This window comes from Malaclemys terrapin, chromosome 4 (genome assembly GCF_027887155.1).
Source record: "Malaclemys terrapin pileata isolate rMalTer1 chromosome 4, rMalTer1.hap1, whole genome shotgun sequence".
Classification (NCBI taxonomy): domain Eukaryota; kingdom Metazoa; phylum Chordata; order Testudines; family Emydidae; genus Malaclemys; species Malaclemys terrapin.
Genome location: NC_071508.1, coordinates 91717550 through 91743501, shown reverse-complemented (window position 1 = coordinate 91743501; position 25952 = coordinate 91717550). Strand labels below are relative to the sequence as shown.

General features: G+C 44.5%; 1 protein-coding gene across 6 annotated transcripts in view; it reads left to right on the top strand.

The window, feature by feature from the left end:
- Nucleotides 1-25952, top strand: part of MGA (MAX dimerization protein MGA) — an 85059-nt gene that overhangs the window by 44050 nt on the left and 15057 nt on the right. For 4 of the 6 annotated variants that reach the window (XM_054026979.1, XM_054026980.1, XM_054026983.1 and 1 more), the window contains 4 exons: nucleotides 7539-8168; nucleotides 8828-9127; nucleotides 10137-11857; nucleotides 22601-22678. In XM_054026979.1, coding sequence (XP_053882954.1) covers nucleotides 7539-8168; nucleotides 8828-9127; nucleotides 10137-11857; nucleotides 22601-22678 — 2729 coding nt within the window. The remainder of the gene's footprint in view (nucleotides 1-7538; nucleotides 8169-8827; nucleotides 9128-10136; nucleotides 11858-22600; nucleotides 22679-25952) is intronic. The other 2 variants (XM_054026982.1, XM_054026981.1) reach the window with 2 other exon arrangements.

Here is a 25952-nt window from a genome sequence, read left to right as displayed (position 1 = left end):
CTTTGGCTCTTAGAGTTGCCTACCTAAACTGCCTCTGCAATAAATAACCTCTTTACCTAAAACACTAAATTTTATCTTAGGTTAGAATTATGTTTGCAAAGGTTGAAAATGTGCTGTGGTAGTATTGATTAAATAAAAAAGTCAGGACAAAGGAGATTGAATGGAAAAGCACTAATTGAGTGTTTAAAATTGGATTTTTGTTCTGATTGGGTGTTTCTGATTTGAACCTTCTTATCTTTATCGGCCTTTATTGGTGAGAATTTCTTAAACCCAGGGGTTAAAAGAATTAGGATGAGTCTAGTCTGTGGTTCTTCACTTGTATTTTTATTTTTCTAATGGTGATATTACACTTGAACTTCAGGTGTCAGGTCAGTGTAATGTATGAGAACAGCAAAGACACATGAAGAGACACAATGAAAAACAAGATGTTCAGAATCTGGATTAAGAGAACAACATGTGAGCAGCCATATCACACTGGTCTGTAATCTCATTAGGTTTCACAAGCTAAGCAGGGTTGGTCTTTGTCAGTTCTTGGATGGGAGACCTTCCAAAGTGTAAACGAAAGATTCTTTGAGTAGTGTCCCTATGGATGCTCCACTGTGGGTGTGCTTGCCTACCTGCACTGCTAATGGGAGAATTTCAGTAGCAGTCTCCATTAGGCCCATACATGTGCAGTCTTTCCTTGTGCCCCACCACAAGGCTAGCCAGCATGCGTGGCTAACCTGCCCTGAATTCCTTCTCAATTGCCCCTGGCTAGAGATGGAGCTATTAGCAGTCCATTAAAAAGGAGTACTTGTGGCACCTTAGCAGTCCATTTGTGACCATTAGCTTCTTAAACATTTCTATAGTTAGTCTCCCCAGTCTTAGTTGTAGTTTTTTTTCTCTTTATTTTTTCTTCCTGAACAAAAATACTTTATTTCCCCCCCATTTTTTGTTGGGGACCCTTACCCCAATAGGGTATGCCCGGTTCACCAGGCTTCAGGAAGTGCCTCTCCTGCAAAGAGGCCATCCCTGTAGCAGACAAGCACTCCCCAGCGCATACACTGCCTCTGGGAAGGCCACATTCCACAGAAGTGTGGTGTCTGTCACACCTATGTCTCGAATGGTCAGGAAGCTGAGACAAAAGATCATCTTCATGGAGGAAGCCCTCAAACTCCCTCCCCACCCTCCCAGATCCGCACCGACAGTCACCTGGTAGATGTGAGTCTTCCCCACAGTCCTCAACATCCAAGGACTGTGGGTCGAAGAAATCAGCTGCAACCCCCTCTTGTAATTCATCAAAAAAGAGAGTGGGAAGTCTCCAGAGTGAGCCCCGAAAGGGACGCTAGGTATCATCGATACCGTCTGCCTGGAGATAATCCCAGCCTGGTATCCACAGCTCACGAAGATATGGAATGGCAGATATCATTAACATGCTTAAGGCACGGACACTGGGTCAGCGGTATAGACAAACAAAGGTAGGAGCCAGCACTTCAGTAAGAAGACGTTGCTGGTACATGCTGTACCATTGGCGCTGTCATCAACGCCATGACCAGCACTAGCATGTTACAGGCAAGATCCCAGACTCCTTCAGTACCACCAGCGGCACCAGGTTGGTCAAAACCACTGGAATTCCGGCATTCAAAAGACCTCCAGTATCTGATGTACCGGAATCTCCTCTTCTTGGCACTTGGATCTTGGCACTGAGTCTTCTCCTAGTCAAGGAGCTTTCGCTGCTACCCTGCCACACACTTCTGCTCTCTAGTGTGGACTCAGACAGCGAGCCAGAGAAGACCATTTCCCACTGTTCCTCTCGTGCTCCCTATGGTGTCCACTATCAAGAGGCCTCCCGAGCATACCCTCAGATGGCCCCACCATCACTACCTTTGTACACTAACCATAGGCACTACCACTGGGCTCTATTCCACCTCCCCGGTGGCTGTACTGGGATCCTTGGGTTGCATAGCGTCCCCACACTTCTTGGGTTTCCAGCTTTACCCATGAACCCCCGAGATGTTCCCCCTTGGCCATGGCATCCAGAACCTCAGAGCCTCTGGAGGAGATTGTGGAGGAATAGGAGGGCAGCACTGAGAAAGAGGTGACTCCGAAGACCAATTTATCTTCCTCCCCCCCGAGATGAGGCCATCATGCCTCCACCACTGTCCTTAGCTGATGGCTTCCGGCTTTTCCAGGACTTGGCAGGGAAAGTTACAGATACTCTGCAGATACCCTTGGAGGAAGTCAAGGACACCCATTACAAACTAGTTGACACACTACACTCAGCCTCTAAAATAGCCCACCCCATTAATGAGGCTCTCCTGGATCCCGCAAAAAACATATGGCAGACCCCAACATCAGTGATGCCTACTTGTAAGTGGGCTGATAAAAAATATTATGTCCTGGTTAGGGAGACGGAATTTCTCTTCTCCCACCCTCCACCCAATTCCATCATCATGGACGCTGTAAACTCTTGGGGCCATCAACACCAAATGCGGTCCACTCCCTACGACAAGGATTGGAAATGCTTGGACTTTTTCAGGAGGAAAGCCTATTCCTTGGCCACCCTACAGTTCCAAATCACTTATTATCAAACCATCCCTGTCAACTATTCAAAACGTAGCAACTTTATTGATCAGCTTCCCGAGTCACAGCTTGACCAGTTTAATGCTATCATCCAGGAGGGACAGCTAGTAGTCAAAACAACGCTACAGTCTGCCCTCGATGCAGCTGATACAGTGACCCGGTCCATCTCCACAGCAGTGGTTATGCAACATGGTTACACCTTTTGGACTTCCTTAAAGAGGTGCAGTTGACTATTGAAGACCTTCCCTTGGAAGGCACCAAGCTCTTTGCGGTGAAGATAGACTTCTCTCTTCATACCCTTGAAGATTCTAGGGCCACTCTCTGCTCGTTAGGGATCTACATGCCCGAACAAAAGAGAAAATTCAGTCCACAGCCCCAACACAAAACCATGCAACTTCCAGTACACAAGTCAGTGCTATTACAGACCTCAGAGGAAGAAATCTAGGTTCCCCAGGCGTAAACCATCTGGCCCACAGCCTTCCACGTCACAACCGTTCACCTCCAAACACCAATTTTGATGTGTTGGTCAAGGAATCGACGGACCACTCCCCACAACAGCTGACCAACGTTTCCTACCCAGTTGGCTTGTCTTGCAACGTTCTGCAGCACCTGGGAACGTGTAACATTGGATCAATGGGTCCTGGAAATTGTTTGCAATGGATATTCCATCTACTTTACCTCCCTCCCTATTCCACAACATCCTACCCTGTGGCCCTTTTCAGGGACCCTTCTCATAAGAGTTAACTACGACAAGATAGATAGTCTCCTCCGGTTAGGAGACCTAGAAACCAGTACCTCGACATCTACGAGGCGAAGGGTTTTTACTCTCGCTATTTTCTAATACCCAAAAGGAAGGGAGGTTGGAGACCCATGCTAGACCTCAGAGCACTCAACAAGTTTGTCAAAGCTCAAGAATTCAAGATGGTCACTCTAGCTATGATTATTCCAGCCGTGGATCAGGGAGACTAGTTTTTGGCCCTTGACCTTCAGGACACCTACTTCCATATTGCAGTCCTATTGTCCCACTGACTGTTCCTCATATTTACCTTGGGACAAGACCTCTTAACAGTACAGAGTACTCCTCATTTTGGCTATCATTGGCTAAAGAGTATTCTCTGAGGTCCTCTCAGTAGTGTCCATGCACCTATGCTCCCAAGGGATCACGATTTGCCCCTACCTGGATGATTGTCTCCTCAGATTGCCTCCTTCCAAGAGGCTCACCAAATCCACAATAGACCTGTTCATGGAACTGGGCCTACAGATCAATGGCCAGAAGTCAACCCTCACTCCAGTGCAGCACCTGGAATTCATAGGCACTGACCTCGACTTGTTACAGGCCAGAGCGTCCTGCCTCAACACAGATTCCTCTGTTTGGCCACACTCATAGAGACCATTCAAAACAACCCACAAATATCAGCGAGACACTGCCTACGACTCTTGGGGCATATGGCAGCGGGCACAGTGGTAATATCACATGCCAGGCTTCATATATGATGTCTCCAGACGTGGTTTGAGTCAATGTACAGACCAAATGGAGACAGACTAGACAAACCCCTGTCACGACCCACCCGGATCAAAAACTCCTTGGGCTGGTACTTACCTGCAAAAATGTTTGCCAAGAGATCCCCTTTTCACAAACCTCACCCCCATTCCCTGTCATTGTTTTTCACCATCAGTGCTTCCATCATAGGATGCGGTGCACATCTAAATAACCTCACAATACAAGGCAAATGGTCATCCATGAAGATATCTCTTCACATCAACCTCCTTGAGCTCAGGGTGGTCAGGAATGCCTGCGCCCGTTTCCTCCCACTGATCAAGGTATTGCACACAGGAGTCCTAATAGACAACATAGCGTGCATGTACTATATAAACGGACAAGGGGAAGCCAGATCATCCTCCCTGTGGGCAGAAGCAGTAAGAGTATGGAATTGGTGCATCTCCCATGACAATACATTATCAGAGGCTTACCTTCAGGGCACACAAAACTCGATAGCGGACAGTCTCAGTTGCATGTTCTCACACTACCACGAATGGGAGATAAACCCAGCAGTACTCCAAGACCTGTTCAGGCGGTGGGGGACACCGACCACAGACCTGTTTGCCATTCACCTGGACAAGAAAATGTCCGTGTTACTGCTCCATAGTAGGGATAGGGCAACACTACATGGGTGATGCTCTCCTTCCCTGGGACAGGGACCTTCTCTATGCCTTTCCTCTGTTTCCCCTGCTGTCAAAAGTCCTATTAAAAATAAAAAGAGAAGGCGCACATGTCGTACTGATCACTCCCACTTGGCCAAGATAGACTTGGTACCCTTACCTGTCAAAACTCGTGACTTGCCCACTGATCTCTCTCCATGCCACTCTGTACCTCCTCTCGCAGAACAAAGGATGCACTCTATATCCCAACCTGGGATTCTTCACCTCAGGGCATGGCTCCTTCATGGAGCCATAGAGAGCATAGAGAGCTCCTGCTCGAAGGAGGTACAAGAGGCATTGCTACACAGTAGAAAGTCCTCAACATGCCGTACTTAACTGCAGAAATGGTCCAGGTTCCAGATTTGGTGTACTTCCCAAAAAATCTCCCCAACATCTGCAGCTCTTCCAAAGATCTGAGACTATGTACTGACTCCAAAAAATATCGGGACGTTTTCTTCGGGTCCACCTAGTGCAGGGGTGGGCAAACCTTTTAGCCTGAGGGCCATATCAGCATTCCAAAACTGTATGGAGGGCCAGTGTAGTGTATTAAATTGCTCCCTGTAGGAATGTGGTACTTACGGTGTACTACTTACAGCTGCCAGTCCTGGTGATCTGAGCAGCATGGTGGGGTGGGGAGGGTTGGATAAGGGACAGGAGGTCCTGGGGGGCAGACAGGGAACAGGGGTGGTTGGATAGGCATGGGAGTCCCAGGGAGCCTGTCAGGGGGCGGGGGTGTGGATAGGGGTCTGGTAGTCAGGGGACAGGGAGCGGAGGGACAGTATTCTTTTGGAACAAGGTTAAGCTCAGGCCAAATACAAAATTCATCCCTAAGGTAACCTTCCAGCACTACATGAACCAGTTGATTCACCTTCCAAATTTTTACTCCAAGCCTCACTGCAGCAACAGGGAGGCTATATTGCATACACTAAATGTCAGGAGAGCCCTAGCCTTTTACCAGGCTAGGACAATTATCTGGTTTGCAACATGACCTCTCCAGATAGTATCCACACACACTCCGTGAGATCGGTCTCCTCATCTGTTCCCTTCTTCAAGAATGTCCCTATCTCAGAAATGTGTAAAGTGGTGAGATGGGCATCCGTCCACGCCTTCGCAGAACACTGATCACTGGGGACTCCACCTCCGATGCCATCTTTGGCTCCATAGTAATGCCATTTGTAACTGACCCGACTCCAAAGCCCCAGCCCACTCCAAAGCCCCAGTCCTCCAGTAGGAATATTGCTCAGGAGTCACCTACAGTGGAGCACCCGTAGGGACACTACTTGAAGAAGAAGTTACTCACCTTGTGCAGTAACGACGGTTCTTCGAGATGTGTCCCCCTATGGTTGCTCCACTACCTCTACTTCATAATTCTTGTCTATGACTTTGAGGTAGAGAAGGAACTGAGGAGGGTTAGCCTGCATGTGCTGGTTAGCCTTGTGGCAGGGCACAATGATAAGCAATGCATGTGCGGGTCAAATGGACACTGCTACCGAAGTCCTCCGATCAGCAGCACAGGGGCGCAAGCACACCTTCTGTGGAGCACCCATAGTGACACACATCTTGAAGAACGGTCGTTACTGCACAAGGTGAGTAACTACTTCTTCTGAAAGACGGTGCATGGCACTCTTTTATCTGAGTCAATACTAAAATGGAACCCCAGCATGGCATGAAGGGATACTGTGCTGTAAGAAGTGCTATCTTTTGGGTAAGATGTGAAATCTAGGAGCCCGACAACTTGGTCATTAACAATTCCAAGAAGCTCTGGGCAAGAGAAGGGCGTGTTAATTTGTGTTTTGGCAAAATTCTGATTTGTGGTTAGCTGTGTTCTTGCTACCTAAATACACTGCAGGGGATAAACTGGATGTGCTGTTTTCTCCTTCCTGTAGTAAACTTTTGCATTGTATTTCTATGCAATTTTGAAGAGGTGGCTGCATTTCAATGGTGGGTGAAGTAATTTTTGCATAACTAATGTGTTAAAACTGTTTTGGCATCCTTCTGGACTAAAGGTGCTACATACATATAAGATTATGATATTTTGTATTAAGAGTTAGGCTTGCCTTGTGATAATCCTCTGTGCTGTCACACTAGATGTTCAGATTCTATTCCCCAACTGATAAGGGTCTGGGTGCTATGGAGTCAGCATTCTGAGCCCTGGAGAGCAAGGGGTGAGGGGAGGGAGCGTCTCAGTAGTGACTCCCTCTGCTTGCTTGAACATTGTGTCAAAGGGGAGTCCCATCCAGTCCTCAGCTGGAAGGGTGGTGATTGCAATGTAAAGGGCATGGCAAACCCTACCCCAACTTAGAAATAAGTGGCTGGCGTAACAAGTGGATGCAGTGGTAAGGGGATGGAGACCAAGAAGCAGTGAAAGGAGGAAGACCTCACAGCGAAGCTTTTATGGGAAGATTTTAAGAATTAGAGAATCCCTTATGAGCCAGATATTTCCTGTTCCTTTTTTTCATGTACTGAAATTGTAATTCTCTATTTGTAGTGTCACAATAAAGATCGTAATATCATAGAGCCTGATTCTTTTGCATGGCTAGGAAGAAATGCAGCAGAAAGTTGTAAATCTTGAATAAAACATAATTTTTTAATAATGTAAAGCCTGTTCATGACAACAATAAAGTGAATGGCCATGTTTTGAAATGTTTCAGTACATATACAAGGTGCTCTTTAACAACATTGGGTCCTTAATTTTTGCTAAATTGACTACTGCAGCACCGCATGCAGGGCAAAGAGGGAACCTGTTGAGATTTTGACCTGCAAGTTTTTATTTGCAGCTGCTCGACCCTCACCTGGTGGTGTGTTCACACAGTTTGTGATGAGTAAAGTTGGAGCTCTGCAGCAGAAGATTCCTGGAGTTAGCACACCCCAACCCCTGACAGGGCCACAGAAGTTCAATGTCAGGCCTACACCAATAATGGTCGTCACTCCAATGGTTCCCTCAAGGCCATCTCCAGTTTACTGCACTGTCTCTCCTCCCGTCACTGCAACTACCACCACCTCTCCAGTTGCTTTAGAAAGTGTTACCACTTCATCTGCTGTGACCACTACTGGCCATACAAGAGCTAATGAATCTACCCACTCTCCTCCTGGCATTGCCATTACTGGTGCTTCTGGAACATCTGAAACCAGCGCCTGTACTACTGTCTCACCCACTACCCCTACAGCCACTGTGAACGTAACAAAAGCAACTGGAATGACTACACCAGTAGCGACCATATCATTTCCTAAATCTGTAGTAACTACACCAACCATTAATCATCCTGTTCCTACCACCACCTCATCCCCAGTTGTGGTGACAACAACTGCAGTCACATCCATGGTGACCACTCCACCCTCGTCTGTTGGTTCTGTTCCTATTATACTCTCTGGAATTAATACAAGTCCTTCACTGAATCCAAGACCAGGTAAGGTTCAGGCAGTACTGGCTAATTGTTGCCGGAAACACCGGTTGCATCAGAATTGAAATAAGTCTGCAACTGTATAGTTCCATCAGAGAGAAAATAGTGGGTCAAGGCAGCTCAGCGGAGTGGGATATGAAGCCTTCATTTCTTAAGTTTCTGCTTTGAATTCAGGTCAGGTTGTTAGTAAACAGAAACTGTAGCCATGTGATGATTGTTCGCTGGGTAATAGGAAATGAGTTGGTGGTTTCAGTCAATTTCCTAGATGATAAATGTCTTATCACAAAACCATCACTACAGCAGTTGTCTCTAATTGGTATACTCATTGGTAATCTTGGTACAAAGGCCAAGAACTAGGCACGGAAGCAGATAATTACCCTCTCAGTCCATGATTCTTCCGTGTGGTTGAGGAGATTATTGACAGAGTAGAGTGGAGAAGATTGTACTGCTCTGGTCCATGCTATATGTGTTTTGTGGATAAAAGGAGGATGTTGAAATTACATGTTATAAAATAGTTTTTAAAGGGATATTGTTAGTTGAAGAATGACACTTCTGTCTGAAAACATCTTACCTATTTTGGTACAAGTAAAACCAAATGATTTATGTGATTGTTTCTGAGTATTGTGAATCCTATTGTGAATCCTATTTTTGTACTAACTTTTCAGAAGATGGTTCTTCTCAGACTACAACTGCAAGCCCCCAAGGGCTGTCTTCTGGAACAGAGAAGCGTGGGGGACCCCGATTACTGCTGATTCCAGTGCATCAAGGTTCTCCTGCTTTACGACCCCTCCATAATGTGCAGCTTGCTCAGGGACATAGGATGATCCTGCAGCCTCTCAGGAGCCCCGGTGGGGTAAACCTATTTAGACATCCCAATGGACAGATCATCCAGCTTGTTCCACTGCATCAGCTCCGAGCTGCTGGCACCCAATCCAACATTCAGCCAGTAATGTTCCGCAATCCAGGTACAAAGTCTTCGCCATTCGTTCCTGATTCTTCAGTGTATTGTTCGGGGGTAAATCTTGTAGCAGATGAGCTTTCCTTTGTCATGTGCCCCTTTTTCCACTGGCAGTGAAAGTAATTGCATAGAACTAGTACAGGACACTAGGATTATTTGTGTTTTGAGATTTCACTACCACACTGCCAAGAAAAAAATGCCCATAATGTGTCTTGCTTGTGTTGGGAGAGTAAAGTATAATCATTCAGATATGATGTGATGTAGGATGAAATATCACTTGTCTTAAATTGAAAAAGTGTTGTCGGTACTTCCCTTACCCAAAATTTAGAAATTTTGTGCGCTAGGTAAAGACTTTTTTATGTCTAGCAAAGGGTCAATATACTATCTCAGCATTATTTTAAGGAAATCAGATTAATCACTTTGGTGAGTACAAATCTGACCATTTGCCACTAGCCAAAATTGTTTTGACAAAAAATGGCTTTTTAGATTAAATGAAAAATTTTGTGAAAAATTAATTTAATTAAATTTCAGAACTGTTCATTTTGTTTTGGTGAGGAAAATTACACTATTTTACATTTTAAAGAAGAGAAAGAGGGACAAGTAAAGAAAAAAGTGAGTGTTCCTTCCCACCACCACCACCAAAATGAAATGAAATATTTTAAATTTGAATTGTTTTGAAATTTTCTGACAACATTTGTAAAGGAAAGAAAGTTAGTTTATTTTGAATTGTTTTTATGAAAACTTTCTCACAAGTTCTAATAACCACCTTTTCAACACATTGATGAAACTTGTGCATTAACTGCCAAAATATGGAAGAGTGTGTCATTTGTGGAAATCTTATGGTAGCATACCTCTTATGTAGCACTAGTTATTATATTGAAATTCTGTGGTTTAGTACTTTGTTATATTATAATCCTTAGAAGAAGATCTGTCTGCTTTAATTTATATAACATCAAATACTAGAATCTGAAGGAGTGATTCTAGGAAATATTGATTGTGTTTCACCTCTCTCATAGGTTCTGTTGTAGGAATCCGGTTGCCTGGGCCTTCTAAGCCTCCTGAGACACCTGTATCACCTATGTCCTCCACTTCTGTTACTTCGGTTTCCCCTGCCAAAAACCCAGCAGTACAAACGGTTGGATCCAAGTTTGCACCTACAGCTAATTTGGTCACTCAAGCATCATCCATCCTTCCATCAGCACCCAGTTTTGTGTCACAAGCAGGCACCCTGACTCTGAGGATCTCTCCTCCAGGAGCAAGCAGCATTGCAGGTCAGACAGGCTCTGAATCTAAAATAATGTGCAACTCAGGTGGTCAACCAACTAATGCTGCCAGTCTCATACCCCTTCAGTCTGGCAGTTTTGCCTTGCTTCAGCTCCCAGGACAGAAGTCTGTCCCAAACTCTATTCTTCATCATGTTGCATCCCTCCAGATAAAGAAAGATTCCCAGAGTGTAAGCCAAAAGGATGAGTCTAGTCCTACTAAGCAGCAAGCACCTGAGAAGGCTTCACATTCAGAAGATGTAGAAGTCATGGAGTCAGAGGTCACAGTGTCAGATAGCAAACAAGAGGAAAATGAATTGCCATCAGATCAGTCAAATAGTACTGATAAGTCTGCAGCTGATGTGATCCTATCTGACAGAAACTTCACTGCCTCAGAGATGACGGAGAAGGATCCAGAGATGCTGGAGGATTACACAGATGACATTCCCAGCTTCCAGCATGATGTTTCTGCAGATGTCATATCATCAGACCACTCATACATCAGTGAGAAGCCAATCAGTGAGAAAAACAAAGTGATCACTGAAAAGAAAGAGGACTCTGTACATTCTGAAGAAGTATTGGAGGAAGTTTCAGATAACTCGGGGACTATTTCAGAATTACTAGGTCAAGCAGTAGTTGCTCCTGCAAATACTGCATATCCAGAGAGTCCCAGGGAGCAGGAAGAGACGGCACTGTTAAAGAGCCATGTGGAGGAGTACACGAGCACTGTAGAAGCAGAGAGTCCAGATACTGAACAGGAGGGAAATGCACAGCCACAGAAAAAAGGGGAAGAGAAGGTGAATGCTGCACAGTCACAGAGTCCACAGGAAAAGCAAGAGATTTCTGCACAGCTGGAAAGCAAAGACAAGCAGCAGGAAGGGACCCAACCACTTCAGAACCAAAAAGAGCTCCAGGAGAGCATTGCACGGCCTGAGGTCAAAAGGAAGGAATGTGAGGACTCTGTAGAGGCAGAGAACATAATGGAGGAACGGGAAAATAAATCTGGTATCATTTATACCAAGGAACATGGTAATAATTCAGGGGAGATGCATGTGGAAAATACAGATGAGTGTAAAAGAAATCTAGATATCCAGGAAAAACTTAATGCTCCTAACCAAGAACAAGGCACCACTGGTTTTCAGAAGGAAAGTGACAATGCTAAGGATAACTCAAGTCATGTCAACAGTTCTTGGAGCACAATATCTAGTAAGACAACTGATTTAGACAACAAAAGTAACACTGAGAGAGAGAACAAAGTTGAGAAATCTGTTAAAGGTTATTTCCTGACCCCAGAACAGAGATCACAAGAACCCAAACACCACAAAAAGGGTTATACTCCTACTGTTGATATTACCATTGATGATGTGGAAGAGGAGGAGGAGGAAGATGATGAAAAAACTGATGATTCTGCTGATGAGATGCTGGATGGAGCTTCTGATTTCCAGAGTGAAGAGGAAGTGGATGTGGAAAAATTGGTGAGTATCTATCTCTTTTTAAAACTAAAAATTCTCCGATTTTTGAAAGATAAATGACTTAAAAATTCAACAAACTAATCATGTGTCCAGGCACAATAGGCACCTAGAAGGCTCACTGGTAGTTAATGCACTGGTCTTCTGCTACTTCAGAAGACCTGGATATGGGTCTCAAGTGAGAATATTTTTGGTTTCATTCTAGTTATGCAAACTCCTGACATAACTTGGCACTATTAGTGGCATTTCTTCTGTTTGAGAAATTCACAGGACTGGAAATAGAGTTGTCTGTTTCACAGATCAGGATTGAGATGAATTGGCAGAGCTCTGGTATGAATATTGCTCATTGCTAGGGCTCTACCAAATTCACGGTCCATTTTGATCAGTTTCATGGCCAGAGGATTTTAAAATTGGTCAATTTAGCATTTTCAGATGTTTACATCTGAAACTTCAGTGTTGTAATTGGGGAGGAGGGGTCCTAACCCAAAAGGAGGTCGTGGGGGGTTGCAAAGCTGATGTAGGGGGAGTCATGGAATTGCCACCCTCTTTCTGTGCAGCTGAAGGCAGCAGCCATGGCACTTCCTGCAGCTGGGGGAGATTCCCAGAGGTGGAGGTGGGTCTGATCTCCCCTGTGCTGCTGGGAGCCTTCAGAGCTGGCAGCAGCCACAGAGCTTCCTGCAGCTGGGGGGAGGTACCCGAAGGTGGGTCTGATCTCCCCCTGAGAGCAGCCTTGCAGAGGAAGAGGAAGTCCTGTCCCTCCCCAGCCCAGCAGACTAGCAGCTGGAGCCTGGTGAATGGTAGGAGCCCCTGGCCAGGGTGCCCCCAGCCCTGCTCCCAGTCTCTAATAGCTAGATTTCACGGGGGAGGTCTGATTTTACAGTCCATGTCATGTTTTTCATGGCCATGAATTTAGTAGGGTCATACTCATTGCCTTCCCTCACAGTATATAGTTTCAGGCTAATTCTGTTTGTCACCTTAGAACATTAGAAATTTTGGGATAGTGAAAAAAACATCTGGCCCAACATGCCAGACCTTTTGAATTCCATTTTAATTTCATCTTCCTGCCTTTCCACCATATCCCTTGGTCCGTTCTAGAAACAAGTGTTAAGTATTTTTTGAACCCCTCCTTTAGTGTTAATTGTCTTCCCTAGTATGTTATTTCATGTCCATGAAAGAGTTCTGCCCAAGTTTCCAAGTTGTTTAGATGGCTTAGTACTTTTGTACTCTTACTAGGTTATAAATAGCATCTGTCAATTTTATCAAACCTTTTTAAATTTTTTGTCTTACTGTGAGAATAATCCCAGCTCCTTTTACATCTCTTCATTATTTGGTTTATCACACATATTATCTTCCATTTATATTGTCCTACACTAAAGCTTGTAGTACCCTCCCTGTGGAACGGTGCTCAATACTGCATTATAGTGTTCCTGAGGTGGTCTTACAAGTGCACTATACTGTAACAGCATCCCTCAAACTGTTAATACAGCCTAGTATCCTGTTGGTCTTTTGTACTGTTGCTGTGCACTGGAACATGATGATTTCAGTGATTGCCAATAGTCTCTTCAGTTGACAGTAGAGGACTTTCCTATTGCTAAAATCAATGGGTGTTTCATTTGGCACATGTTAGCTAGATTGGTGATTTGCTCTCTGTCACCTAAACTATCCAGATTCATTAGAATTTAATTTTAATTTTTTTCTCCTTTCTCATTTTGCCTCCAAGTTTAGTTTATTGTACAAAGCTGGAGATCTTGTTTTCAGCTTTCATTCAAATTACTTGCATATATATTAAAATATCCCTAAAACCAAACCTTGACATTGTTTTTCAGAGATGTACTGATATATGAAGTGGGTATGTGGAGGAGTGGGTGTTTTTGTTTATTTTGATTTTATTTTTTGTTGTGTTTTGGGAGGAAGTTGTGGGGGAATTTAAAACCAAAAAAGAGCTAGCATCCAGATATTTAGCTTCATTATGATACAGTTGTGCTATATCATTTTCCAAAGTCTTTTTTACTGTTTTATTATGATGTGACTCCCATCACTGCATAATTGAGGTTACAGCTGAGTTTTAAATATAAGCCTGATTTTGTGTTCTTTTCCCCAAAGAACACTGCAACAAAGTAATATCTGCTTCCAGATTTATGTTAGATCTAGAGGCAATTCTATAACATTTGAAATGACTTGGGCAGTGAGTTCTTGGATCATGGTACCTAAGACATAGAACTCTTAAACACAGTTTCAAAAGCCTTCCATTAAAAAAAGCCTTTTTATTATTTAAAAAAAAAAAAAGAGAGAGAGAGAGAAATAAAACTGTTTACTGGATTCCCCTAGCTGATATCTGGTGGTCATAACCAGGTTTTAGTCTGCTATTGTCAAATTACAAAAGCTCTTAACATTTTTCATTAGTTATCTTGCTCGAGACTGTCTGCTCCAGTAAGCTTAGTTTAGCATGGCAAATGCCTACTGAGAACTAAACTTTAAATAAATAAATATCTACCCTTTTTTCTTACCCTGTGAGGTCTACTTCTGTAATCTGGTCACTAGGGAGGCTTGTCAATTGGTGGAACAAAGGGAATGTTTCCATCAAAGGCTGAGGGCAAGTCTACACTACCGCGCTACATCAGTGCAGCTGCGTCACTGTAGCGCATCTGGTGAAGAAGTGCTATGCCAATGGAAGAGCACTCTCCCGTCAGTATAATTACTCCACTTCAGCGAGAAACATAAGCTATGTTGGCAGGAGATGCTCTCCCTCCAGCATTGCTCTAGTGTGGATAGCGTGAAACTTGCATTGCTTGGGAGGCTTTTTCACACCCGAGCGACGTAAGTTAGATCAACTTAACTGTTAGCATAGACCTGCCCTCTCAGAAGGAGTCCAAGAAACCTCATTGGGGTCTTTTGGGGGGTTTTCCTTACTATTTAACCTAAGGAGGTGATCAGGAGAATGCCTATGTGCAAAGCCCACTTCCAGTCCTCCCCTCCCTGCAGAACTCATGGGGTCCTCTGGTTCAGTCCACCTATAGTTCATCAATAGGGAACCCCGCTGCTGCAAACCCACAAGAGGTATGCTGGGTGGAGAAGGAAGGAGACGGGAAGCACTGACATTTCGCTTTCTCTTCTTATATGTCTAAACTTGCACCAGAGTGCACACTCTGTATCTGGACCACTGCAACTGACAGCTCCCCATGCCCTTCAGTAAGTCACTTGCTCCACCATATCTTCATACACCCTCGCCTTCCAGAGATCCATTCTTCCCCCATGAACCACACACTAGGCACCTAGTGGTTTGTAGTTGTGGGAGTGCTCAGGAGTAATTCATAGGGGATTTGCTAGAGCTTCACCTCGGATGCCCTTCACGCTGTAGATCCCAGCAGCGTGATTCCCCTCTGACAGACTGTAGGTTTGGTGAATGAGACAGGGAGGAGAGGGTGTTTTTCTGCATTCTTTTCTTGCACCACTGAGGTGATCCTGTGTGTCCCCCTTGCACCCCTACATCTCTTTGGCCTGGTCTACATTAACCCCCCAATTCGAACTAAGGTACTCAACTTCAGCTATGTGAATAACGTAGCTGAAATTGACGTACCTTAGTTCGAACTTACCGCGGTCCAGACGCGGCAGGCAGGCTCCCCCGTCAACTCCGCGTACTCTTCGCGCCGAACAGGATTACCGGAGTCGACGGGGAGCACTTCTGGGTTCAATTTATTGCGTCCAGACAAGATGCGATAAATCGAACCCAGAAGTTCGATTGACTGCCGCCGAACCAGCGCGTAAGTATAGACAAGCCCTTTGCTAGTAATTGTCCCTCCAGTTATGAATCTCAGGTAAGGGACAAGGAGGAAAAAGTTTTCTAGAATTCATGGGAGGGAGGCCATGTGGACATAGGGGAAACTAAAGTTCTTCTAGTATGTGTTAATGTGGATCCCAACATGGGAGCGCATGTACGAAATCAGTGTTTTTTGAATAGCGGTGTCCGTCAGGGCCATGCATGTGCTCTCTGCCTCCTTGCCCGCATACAAGTGCATAAAGCATGGAGTGGCTGTGACCCTGCCTCAGTTCTTTCTTACTATCCATGGCAGCGAAATGGAACCTGGCTCCCTAGTTTTTTACTCCGGGTAAAACTCTTAATGCTTTTTTCAGCATCTTCAGAAATCTTCTGATCTACTGATATACAACCACCTTGAACCTCCTCAACTTGTCTAGACTGATTACTGATGGTCAGATATTGCCCCCATCCCCATACACCCCTCCAAAAGAGCTCCTCAACATGGCTGATCGAAACTTGCATGCTTCAAGTCCTTTCTGTCCTGTGATGGACGAATTCCTTTGAAAGATGGACAAAGCAGTTGTCTCTTCTGTTTAGAAGAGGCCAAACTACCTTATCTGTACTCATATAGCAACATCTTGGAAAAAAATCATATAAACATACTACTTTATCTGTCCATAATTAAGACCTTTCATTTTTATCAGAGGCCACAAAAACTAGAATCCCAGTTTAATTGCATAGTTGTTCGATCAGGGTGGATTTGATTTAAATTATGATTTAAAAGAAGTCTCGATTTAATCATGGATTTCTACATAAAAGTGCATTCTTGTTGGTTATTATAACCTTAATACATATTCTTCACAACTCAGAGATATATGTAGGTTTCATTTTTAGAAGGTACACGCTATACATTTTTAAACAGTGATTTATTTTGAAAACTTTTCAGATTAGTTTTACAGCTATATCAGAAGATGAATGATTGTTTTGGTTATTTCATTTACCAAAGGTAATTGAAGCAGATAGTTCACTTCCCAAAGACTTCATAAATATCTCCAATTCAACAGGTTAATCATTAATATTTGGAGGATTTTCTTGCCATGCTGTATTAGGACGAGAACATCACCAGACAGACATTTAAATTGTTTTATTTAACTAAAACAACAACGTTACGTATTCTGGATTTTTTTCTTCAACAGCAAACATATAATATTTTAACAAAACAAGCATATGTATTTTTGAGTTTAGTTAGACATTCAAGTTTTTTTAAAATCAAGTTTGTTTTTGTTTAAATTATTTTTAACTAAAATAGTTAAATGAAATATTAAAAAAAACCAACAAATTAAATCAACTATGTCAACATGAGAAACTTTAAATATTGGTTTCTGCAGCTAACTCAGTCATCTTCACCTTCATTTCCTTGTTTGTTCATAATCTGGAAAAGAAAAACAAGCTTTCCTGCTTTTTCAGGTCCCAAACAATTTCTCAATTTGGAATGAATTAGTCCAAAGAAAGAAAATATTCTTTCTATACCGGCAGAAGAAACTACCGCTGTTAAAAGTGAGATTATCACTTCAACAGTCTCTGAATCCAAGTGCTTAAGTGACTTCCACCAATTCATTGGTGTGACTTTCTTTAAAACTGCATCAGCAAACATATTTCTTGAATGGTTCCCCCTTAGCTCTGAAGTTTATTATAGTTGACATTATGGAGGGATGATTGCTGGATGCCCATGTCTTCTTCAGCAGTTAAGATTTGATCGTGGTACCGAGTATTGAGAATATTTGCAAGAAAATGAGCTGGAGATAGTGCTTGTCCCATTTGTGTTTTTAATGCTTGTAATTTAACTCTGTCATTGCATATTTCTCTTTTTAAGATCTCACTCAGTTCCTTCCAAATTTCTACGGCGTCAGCAATAAAACAGCTATTTATCTGCATTTTGTTCAAGGCTACAGAAACAGGCTTCAGGGTACTCAGCATGTGTTCTGTAAGGAAGATATTCCCTTCTTCTGTTGTCACACAAGCACATACAACAGGATCATTGTGGACATTGCTCCACCCATCAAGACTCAGGTTAACAATTTTACCCTCTAGACCAGTGGTTCCCAAACTGGGGTTCGCAGAACGTTACAGGGGGTTCGCAAGAAAAAATTCATTAATGGCGGCCAGAGGACCCCGGCATTGGAGGCAGCAGGTGGGACCTGGTTGCAGGGCAGACAATCAGAGCCCCAGGGAAAGCAGGGCCGGGCAGTTGGGGCCGGCAGCCCAAGCCCTGCCCCCGTCAGTGGGGGAGCTGGCAGTGCGAACCCCAGCGCTCCGGCAGGGCTGGCAGCCCCGAGCCCCAGGGAGAGTGGGGCCGGGCAGTTGGGGCTGGCAGCTCGAGCCCTGACCCCCGTCAGCGGGGCAGCCAGCAGCCCAAATCCCAGCACTCTGGCAGGGCTGGCAGCCCCGAGCCCCTTGAGAGCGGGGCCGGGCAGTTGGGGCTGGCAGCCCGAGCCCTGCCCCTGTCAGCGGGGGAGCCGGCAGCCCAAGCCCCAGGGAAAGCGGGGCCGGACAGTTGGGGCTGGCAGCTTGAGCCCTGACCCCCGTCAGTGGAGCAGCCGGCAACCTGAACCCCAGCGCTCCAGCAGAGCTGGCAGCCCCGAGCCCCAGGGAGAGCGGGGCCAGGCAGTTGGGGCCAGCAGCCCAAGCCCCAGCGGTCAGCGGGACCTGCAGCACAAGCTCAGTGGAGCTCAGTTGACGGGGAGGTCAGTGGGGTTCAGCAGCAGGAGCCCCAGGGAGTGTGGATCCAGCCCTGGCGCGGGGCCAGTAGCCTGAGCTCTGTGGCGGGCAGGGTGGCAGCTGAGACCCCCAGACCTACAGCTCGGTGGCAGCTCGGACTCCTGTCTTTGTCAGACAGGGGAAGTTGGCATGGAGGACAGAGTTAGCAGGAGCAATGCTGTACGCGGGGGGTGGTCCAAGCTAATTTGTCCCTCGCAGGACACCCTCCTAGGGAGAAACCTCGTGGCGGAAGAAAAGCTGTTTGGTAGCCAAACCAGCCGGAAGCACATTGTAGCCAGTGTAGCAATGTTAAGGTGCCTCTGTAATTGTCATTCTCTCTGGAGTGCTGTTTTGCTTCAGTGAGACTTGAGTGAATCTTCTCATTTTCTAGTTTGTTGGTTGTTAGCAGTCTCTCTATGTTGTTTTTATTAGAACTTTTGTACACAAGTTCAATGGATAAGTGGCTGAAAAAGGAAAGTGTAAAGACGCAAGAATCAGCTACTGTTTCCTCAAGTCCACACTGTGGAAAATCTACTGATGGAAAGTCTAATGATCATGATGGTCCTGGAAAGTCACTTACAAAGAAAAGAAAATATGATGATGATTATATAAAATATGGCTTTACATGCATTGGTGATCAAGAATGTCCAAAACCACTGTGTGTGATTTGTGGTGGTGATCTAGCAAACAGCAGCCTCAAACCTTCTCTACTTTGGCACCATTTAGACCAAAAATGAGTTGGGGGCGGGGTTTGCAAGGTTATTGTAGGGGGGTTGTGGTACTGCTACCCCTACTTTTGTGCTGCTGCTGGCAGCGGCACTGCCTTCAGAGCTGGGCAGCTGGAGAGTGGCAGCTGCTGGCCAGGAGCCCAGCTCTGAAGGCAGAGCCGCCACCAGCAGCAGCGCAGAAGTAAGGATCGCATGGTATGGTATTTCCACCCTTACTTCTGTGCTGCTGCCTACAGAGCTGGACCATCACTGAGAACAGCCCAGCTCCATCCTCTTTGAAACCCCCCTTCAGGTAATTGAAGGCTGCTATCAAATCCCCCCTCACTCTTCTGCAGACTAAATAATCCTAGTTCCCTCAGCCTCTCCTCGTAAGTCATGTGCCCCAGCCCCCTAATAATTTTTGTTGCCCTCCGCTGGACTCTCTCCAATTTGTCCACATCCCTTCTGTGGGGGGCGGAGTGTCAATACTGGACTCCAGGTATGGCCTCACCAGCAGCACTCCAGGTGTGGCCCCACCAGTGCCGAATAGAGGGGAATAATCACTTCACTCGATCTGCTGGCAATGCTCCTACTAATACAGCCCAATAGGCTATTGGCCTTCTTGGCAGCGAGGGCACACTGCTGACTCATATCCAGCTTCTCATCCACTGTAATCCCCAGGTCCTTTTCTGCAGAACTGCTGCTTAGCCAGTCGGTCCCCAGCTTGTAGCAGTGCATGGGATTCTTCAATCCTAAATGCAGGACTCTGCACTTATCCTTGTTGAACCTCATCAGATTTCTTTTGGCCCAGTTCTCCAATTTGTCTAGGTCACTCTGGACCTTATCCCTACCCTCCAGTGTATCTGTCTCTCCCCCCAGTTTAGTGTCATCTGCGAACTTGCTGAGGGTGCAATTAATCCCATCATCCAGATCATTGATAAAGATGCAAAATCAGCCACAGGACCGACCCCCGGGGCACTCCGCTTGATACCGGCTGCCAGCTAGACATCAAACCATTGATCACTACTCATTGAGCCCAACAATCTAGCCAGCTTTTTATCCACCATGTAGTCCATTTATCCAATCCATACTTTTTTAACTTGCTGGCAAGAATACTGTTAGAGACCATATCAAACGCTTTGCTAAAGTCAAGATATATCACATCCGCCTCTTTCCCCATATTCACAGAGCCAATCAGGTTGAATCAGTCAGCAGCCGCCACTTTCCAGCTGCCCAGCATTGAAGGCAGCAGTGCACAAGTAAGGGTGGCATGGTATGGCATTGCCACCCTTACTTCTGCGCTGCTGCCCGCGGGGCACTGCCTTCAGAGCTGGGCATCCGGCCAACAGCTACTGTTCTCCGCCTGCTCAGCTCTGAAGGCAGCGCAGAAGTAAGGGTGGCAATACCATGCCCCCCCCCCTAAAATAACCTTGTGACCTCCCTGCAACTCCCATTTGGGTCAGGACCCCCAGTTTGAGAAACACTGGTCTCCCCATGAAATCTGTATAGTATAGGATAAAAGCGCACAAAAGACCAGATTTCATTGGGAGAGACCAGATTTCACGGTCTGTGACAAGCTTTTCATGGCCATGAATTTGGTAGGGCCCTATTTATGGCCATGCGCACACACACGTTACAAATTCCTGATTATACAAATAGCATACTGAAAGCATTCATTTTCCACTATTCAATAAAAGCCCAATCCTGCCAGATGCTGAATACCCTGCTCCTCATGGAAAGATGCTTAGGACTTCATAGAATAGGGCCATATTATTTCATGTAGCATTCAGTTATCTAAGTGTCATCAACACAGAACTAGTGTTTTCTATATATAAATTTCATATGCTCAGATCAAGCTGTCGAACACGTACATGAAAAGAGCAAAAGTTATGTGGTGATAGATAATCACACATGGTAGGGAAGAATCAGTGTATGGAACCAATGTGATACATAGTGCATGTTTTTGCAGAGACAGATGGTGCTAAGTAGTTTAATTCTTTTTAACGTTCTTGAAAAGTAGCATGCAGTCAGCCCGCTGATGTGTGTCTGCACTCTTCACTCACCTTCATGTTTTATTGGTGGTGGGTTTTTTGTGGGATAGGAGGCTCTAATGTTTTGGATACTTGCTATAACTTTCACTGTGTCGGGGGGGGGGGAGGGAATGCAAAACATAATTAGGGTATTCTGTTTATTTTACTCTGTTCCAACTTGAAAAACTTCAGTCTATGACTACACTTTCTTTTTGTTCTTAGACTGAGTGTACTTGTCTTTTAAAATTCTAAAGTGAGAGGCAAAAGCAGATAAAACTGGGTTATTTCTCTCTCTTTCCTTCTCCATACTCTCTCAGGTGTTCTCCCTCAACAATCTAACCCCTCTCTCTACTCTTCTTTTTATTGTCTCCCTCTCAAATGAGAGGGCTCTCTTGTACTCCTTCCCTATCTCCACCATCAGAACCTTCAGCAGTCAATGACTGTCAAGGTGCTCCTGTTCTGTTTCTCTTAGTGTGGAGCAGCTTTTAGGCTTCAGGCCAGGGAATCTCTGTTCAGCCTCTTCTCCATGTGACTCAGGTAGGAGGATGTAGCAGCAAAGTAAGGAGGGCAGAAAATGGGATGAGGGATGGAGGTTCTCATGGTGATGGTGCTATTGTATGCTGTAACTAACTAAACCTAAGAATTCCTATCTGATTGTACTTCCTAGTCGCCACAGAGACTTGTTCTTCTCTGATACACTACTCCTAGACACTCCTTTTTTTTTTTTTTTTTTTTTTCCCTCTCTCTTTGGGGAAACTGGTCAGTCCTGGAGATTTAAAACATATCTGCCTGTTAAACCTGTTTTGTATTCATATCCCCTCTTAATTTCATGATTCTTTACTGTAACCATTAATCTCTGCCAACGTACATTAATCAGATGATTCTTGAAAAACAGTTCAGTACATAAGCTAAACTTTCATTATATGTCACCTCATTAATATATGTTAAGACTGTCATTAGATTGGATTCAGATGTCTTGAACCATTCTGGCTATCTTTAATCAAACTGCAAGATGAGATTTTCTTGCACCACATTCTATAAGATGTATCCCCGCTACAAACGTTAAGTTTCTTGTTCTGGTTTTCTTGATCCTCGCATCCCTTTTTGAAGACATTTCCCTGCAGCATAACAGTTGTGCTTAAATAAATCCTTGCTGCTTGCTTTGGAGAACCCATCTATCTCCTTGCCATCTAGAATCACAATGATGTTCTTTCTGTTGAAATTGGGAAAGCTGTAGAAAATATTTTAGTAGCCAGGAGGGTGGTCAGTTTGGATTCACCATACATGTCAGGAGAAGGGATGAGGGAGTAGAGTGCCATTTATAGCATTAATTGCAGCTCCATTATGGGAAAGAATTCCCCCCCCCCCCCCAACTTGTTTATACCTAGATTATTTTGGACCTTTGTTGCATGTGCAAAAAATATCAGTTCACTACCAGTGTGTCTTTTAATAACTGTATATGTTAAACAGGGCTAGTTTTCTTTTTTCTTTTCTGCAGCCCAGGGTCTCCCACAGTTCTGTTCCGGATGGGCTGTGCCTCCTCTCTGAAGATACCATAGGTGGTTCAGCACTGTTGGTAAGCTATGGCACTTAGCAGTATCTTCTTGTGAAGCCCATCAGAAATTCTTTATCTGGCAAGTGGATCAAGTTGGTGGTTCAGTGTCTCCTAACCCCATTTTTTTAACTGTAATGTTTATTCTTTTTTCATGCAGTAGTGAGTTCTTTTCAATTTAAATCTCCTCTCCCTAGCTGAGGAATCACTGGAGCATTGAGGCTCTAACTCTGTGGGTCCTCCCAGTTGAGTACTTCTATAAAGGTCTCTTTGTGGGCCCCACCACAGCATCAGAGAAACCCTGCAAGTATTGAGCCAAGTCTAAGGGGTGATTACAGCTTTTCAAAAGCGTCAGAGGCTGCTACCAGCCAACCCTTGCTCTGCCAGGCACAGGGATTTGATACTATGGCTGATCTGGAGATTAGCTTTCGACCAGCCAGACGTCCCCTCCTTCGGTTTCTCGCCCCATTGTCTCGCACTCTGTCTCTCTGGAGTCAGGATATTCCCCCTTCGTGGCTTGAGGTGCTCCTTCTTCGCAGCATGGCCCTCTGGCCAGGTCACTGTAGTTTTCTCCCTCCAGGATATCAGAGTCCCACTGGGTGAATTGTCTCAGGCAGTCTTCTGATCCACTGCCCAAACTGTGTCACTTCCCCAGAGGCTGATGGGGAACCCGGGCCTATCTCTACTCTACTCTGGGTTGCAGCTCAGGGGGACTCTATCTCTAGCAACCATAGTCTACCCAATGTCAGACTATGTTGCTGTTTCCCTGGGCTCCTTCCTACTTCCTTCCCTATTTTCGGGCCTCCCTCTGGGTTACCAGTGAAACTTCCTCTGTTCCCTGCAGCTCCTTCACCCTCGCTCTGGTTCTTGCCAGAGTCTGTATTCCCAGGCAGTATCCCAGGGTATACTCTGCCCTAGAACTCCTCCTTGTCTCTTGCCAACTCCCCTCATCTCTAGGGAATGACTGCAGAGTTCCTTCCTGCAGCCCTTGTTGCTCTCTGCTTCCTGGTACTAAGTCAGCTTGCCCCTGCCCAGCGGGGCTGCTTCATCCATTAGGCCTTATCAGCCCTGACTGTTCTCCAGGTGCAGCCTTTCATGGGGTTAATTGGCCCTTTTTAACCTACTTAAGCCTGTTATGAGGTGGACACCCCGTCACAATCTTGTTATGTTCATTACATGTTTAGGACCCCAAAATTGCTGCAGGTAAGACATTAAAATAGTGTGCTGGTTGGTATACTAAGCATTGAGGACATAAACCCAGAGGGAATCCAGGCTCCCTCTGCAAGGTTCCTAACGGCATTGTGAGTAGAAAGCAACTGAGAAAATGTGCAGAGCACCATCTTAGTCTTCATAGAATATATTTATCAAACTCTACAAAGTAGGTTTTCGGTCTTCCGTGGAGGGCATCCATTGGTAGGAGGGTGTTACATATTTTGTTCAGACACATTTTGTACTGGAGGGGAGATATGGGGGTTCTGTTTCTTCTGGTGGTTGTTTTTTCCCCTTCTTTCCTCCCTATACCATAGTTTGACTGCTTGGTGCTTCCCATTGGGAGAAGCTGAGCTGCAGAAGGGGGGAAAAATTGTTAATAACTTCCTTTCTACCCTCAATGTCTCCTACAGTTCGATCCTCCTTGGTACAATAATGTCCCGTTGGGAGTTTTTTATTCAGCTTTGGGACAACTTTTGTGATGGGACTGCGTGAGGGGGCATGTCCAAATACCATAGCCTAGAAATAGTGCTGACCAGCCTCCGATGTCTCCAGAAAGGAGGCAAAACCTGTGCATCACAGAACTGTGGGAGATGCTGCTAGTAGAAGGGAAATTATCAGCTAAGAAATTCTTTCATTTTTTCCTTTCATAAATTGAACCACTTTTTAAATCCCCATAATCTGAGGTTTCACTGAAGAAATTATATGATTGACAATTGGAAGTATTGCATTGCAAGCATCAAGAGGTAGTGTAATTAATAAATGATGGTCTGGTTGCTTTGTGCTGCTGCATCTCAAGTTTGCTGATTAAATGCGTAGCTTAGCTTCATCCATGGCCAATTGCCAATATCTTGAGATTTAGTACAACATTTTAATTTTCTTTCCTACTTATCAGTAGCAAGAATTTCTTAAAGCACATGTATAGCTCTGCATATTCTGAGTAATAAGACGTGAATAATAAGTAGCAAGATGGTGACGTAAAACGTGAGAACTAGTTATTACAGGCCTCACTTTTCTGTTGTAATAAGTGCACATTACCTCTTTTAGTCCATCTGTGGGCTGCTATTTTTTGTAATTAAATGTCTGCGTTGGTTTCAGGTAAGTATACAATTCACAGAAGAGAGGAAGCAGCTCAGAATAAAGAAGGAAAGGACAGACAGAAGGAAAGAGACAGAAGAGAAGAGCAGGAAGAGAGAGTGATCTAGGGGTGGTTCGGTGTATTTGAGTGAAATAAAGTTTAGAATGGAGGCATGATTATAGTTTATCCCATTAAGAGAAAGAGTGTTGTAGTGTATAAGTAAACTATTGATCATAAATACAAAAAATAAAGACTTTTTTTTTTTTTTTTTTTGCAAATTGTTTGTTTGTTTTTATATGACACTAATTACATGGCTGCCACATCAAATTTCACTATTCCAGCCCTTTAACTATTGGGCCAAAGACTTTCATCTCTGCAGCTGGTGTTCTTGGGGGTTTTTTTTAAGGTCACTGAGGAAATTTGGAGATGACCATATTATTGGGAGTATTTTTTAAAATCCCATCGTCCATGGGAATTTTCATTATTAAAAACAGCTGTAGGAAAACATTTTAAAGTGAACCTAATTGATTTTTCAACGGGACTTAAGCAGCTTGGACACTTTGAGAACTTTTACTTATAACATGAACACAGTCTCTTCTTGGAGGGTGAAGGGTGACCCTGCTATGCATTTACTTCCACAATCCTTCAGTAGTGAGCTTCTCTGTGCCTGACAGCACCAGCAGACTTATGTGTCCTTTAATTTTCATCCTAGCACATTTTAAAGGGACACTGGCAATTTGCATTTTTTAAATAGACAAATTTAAAAAAATTCAAGTTTTCTGACAAAGCACCTTTTAAATAGTATGTTGTTTAAAAAAATTATGTCTTTTTCTTCTCGGTGTTGATATTTATTTTGGGGGGGTCTTCCGGTGTGTACCAGACATAGTTGGAGTCCACCCATGTTCCTACCCTCCTTATTTTCTTAATGAGCCTGCCTGCTAACTACACCTCTACCTCGATATAATGCTGTCCTCGGGGGCCAAAAAATCTTACCGCGTTATATCCAACTTG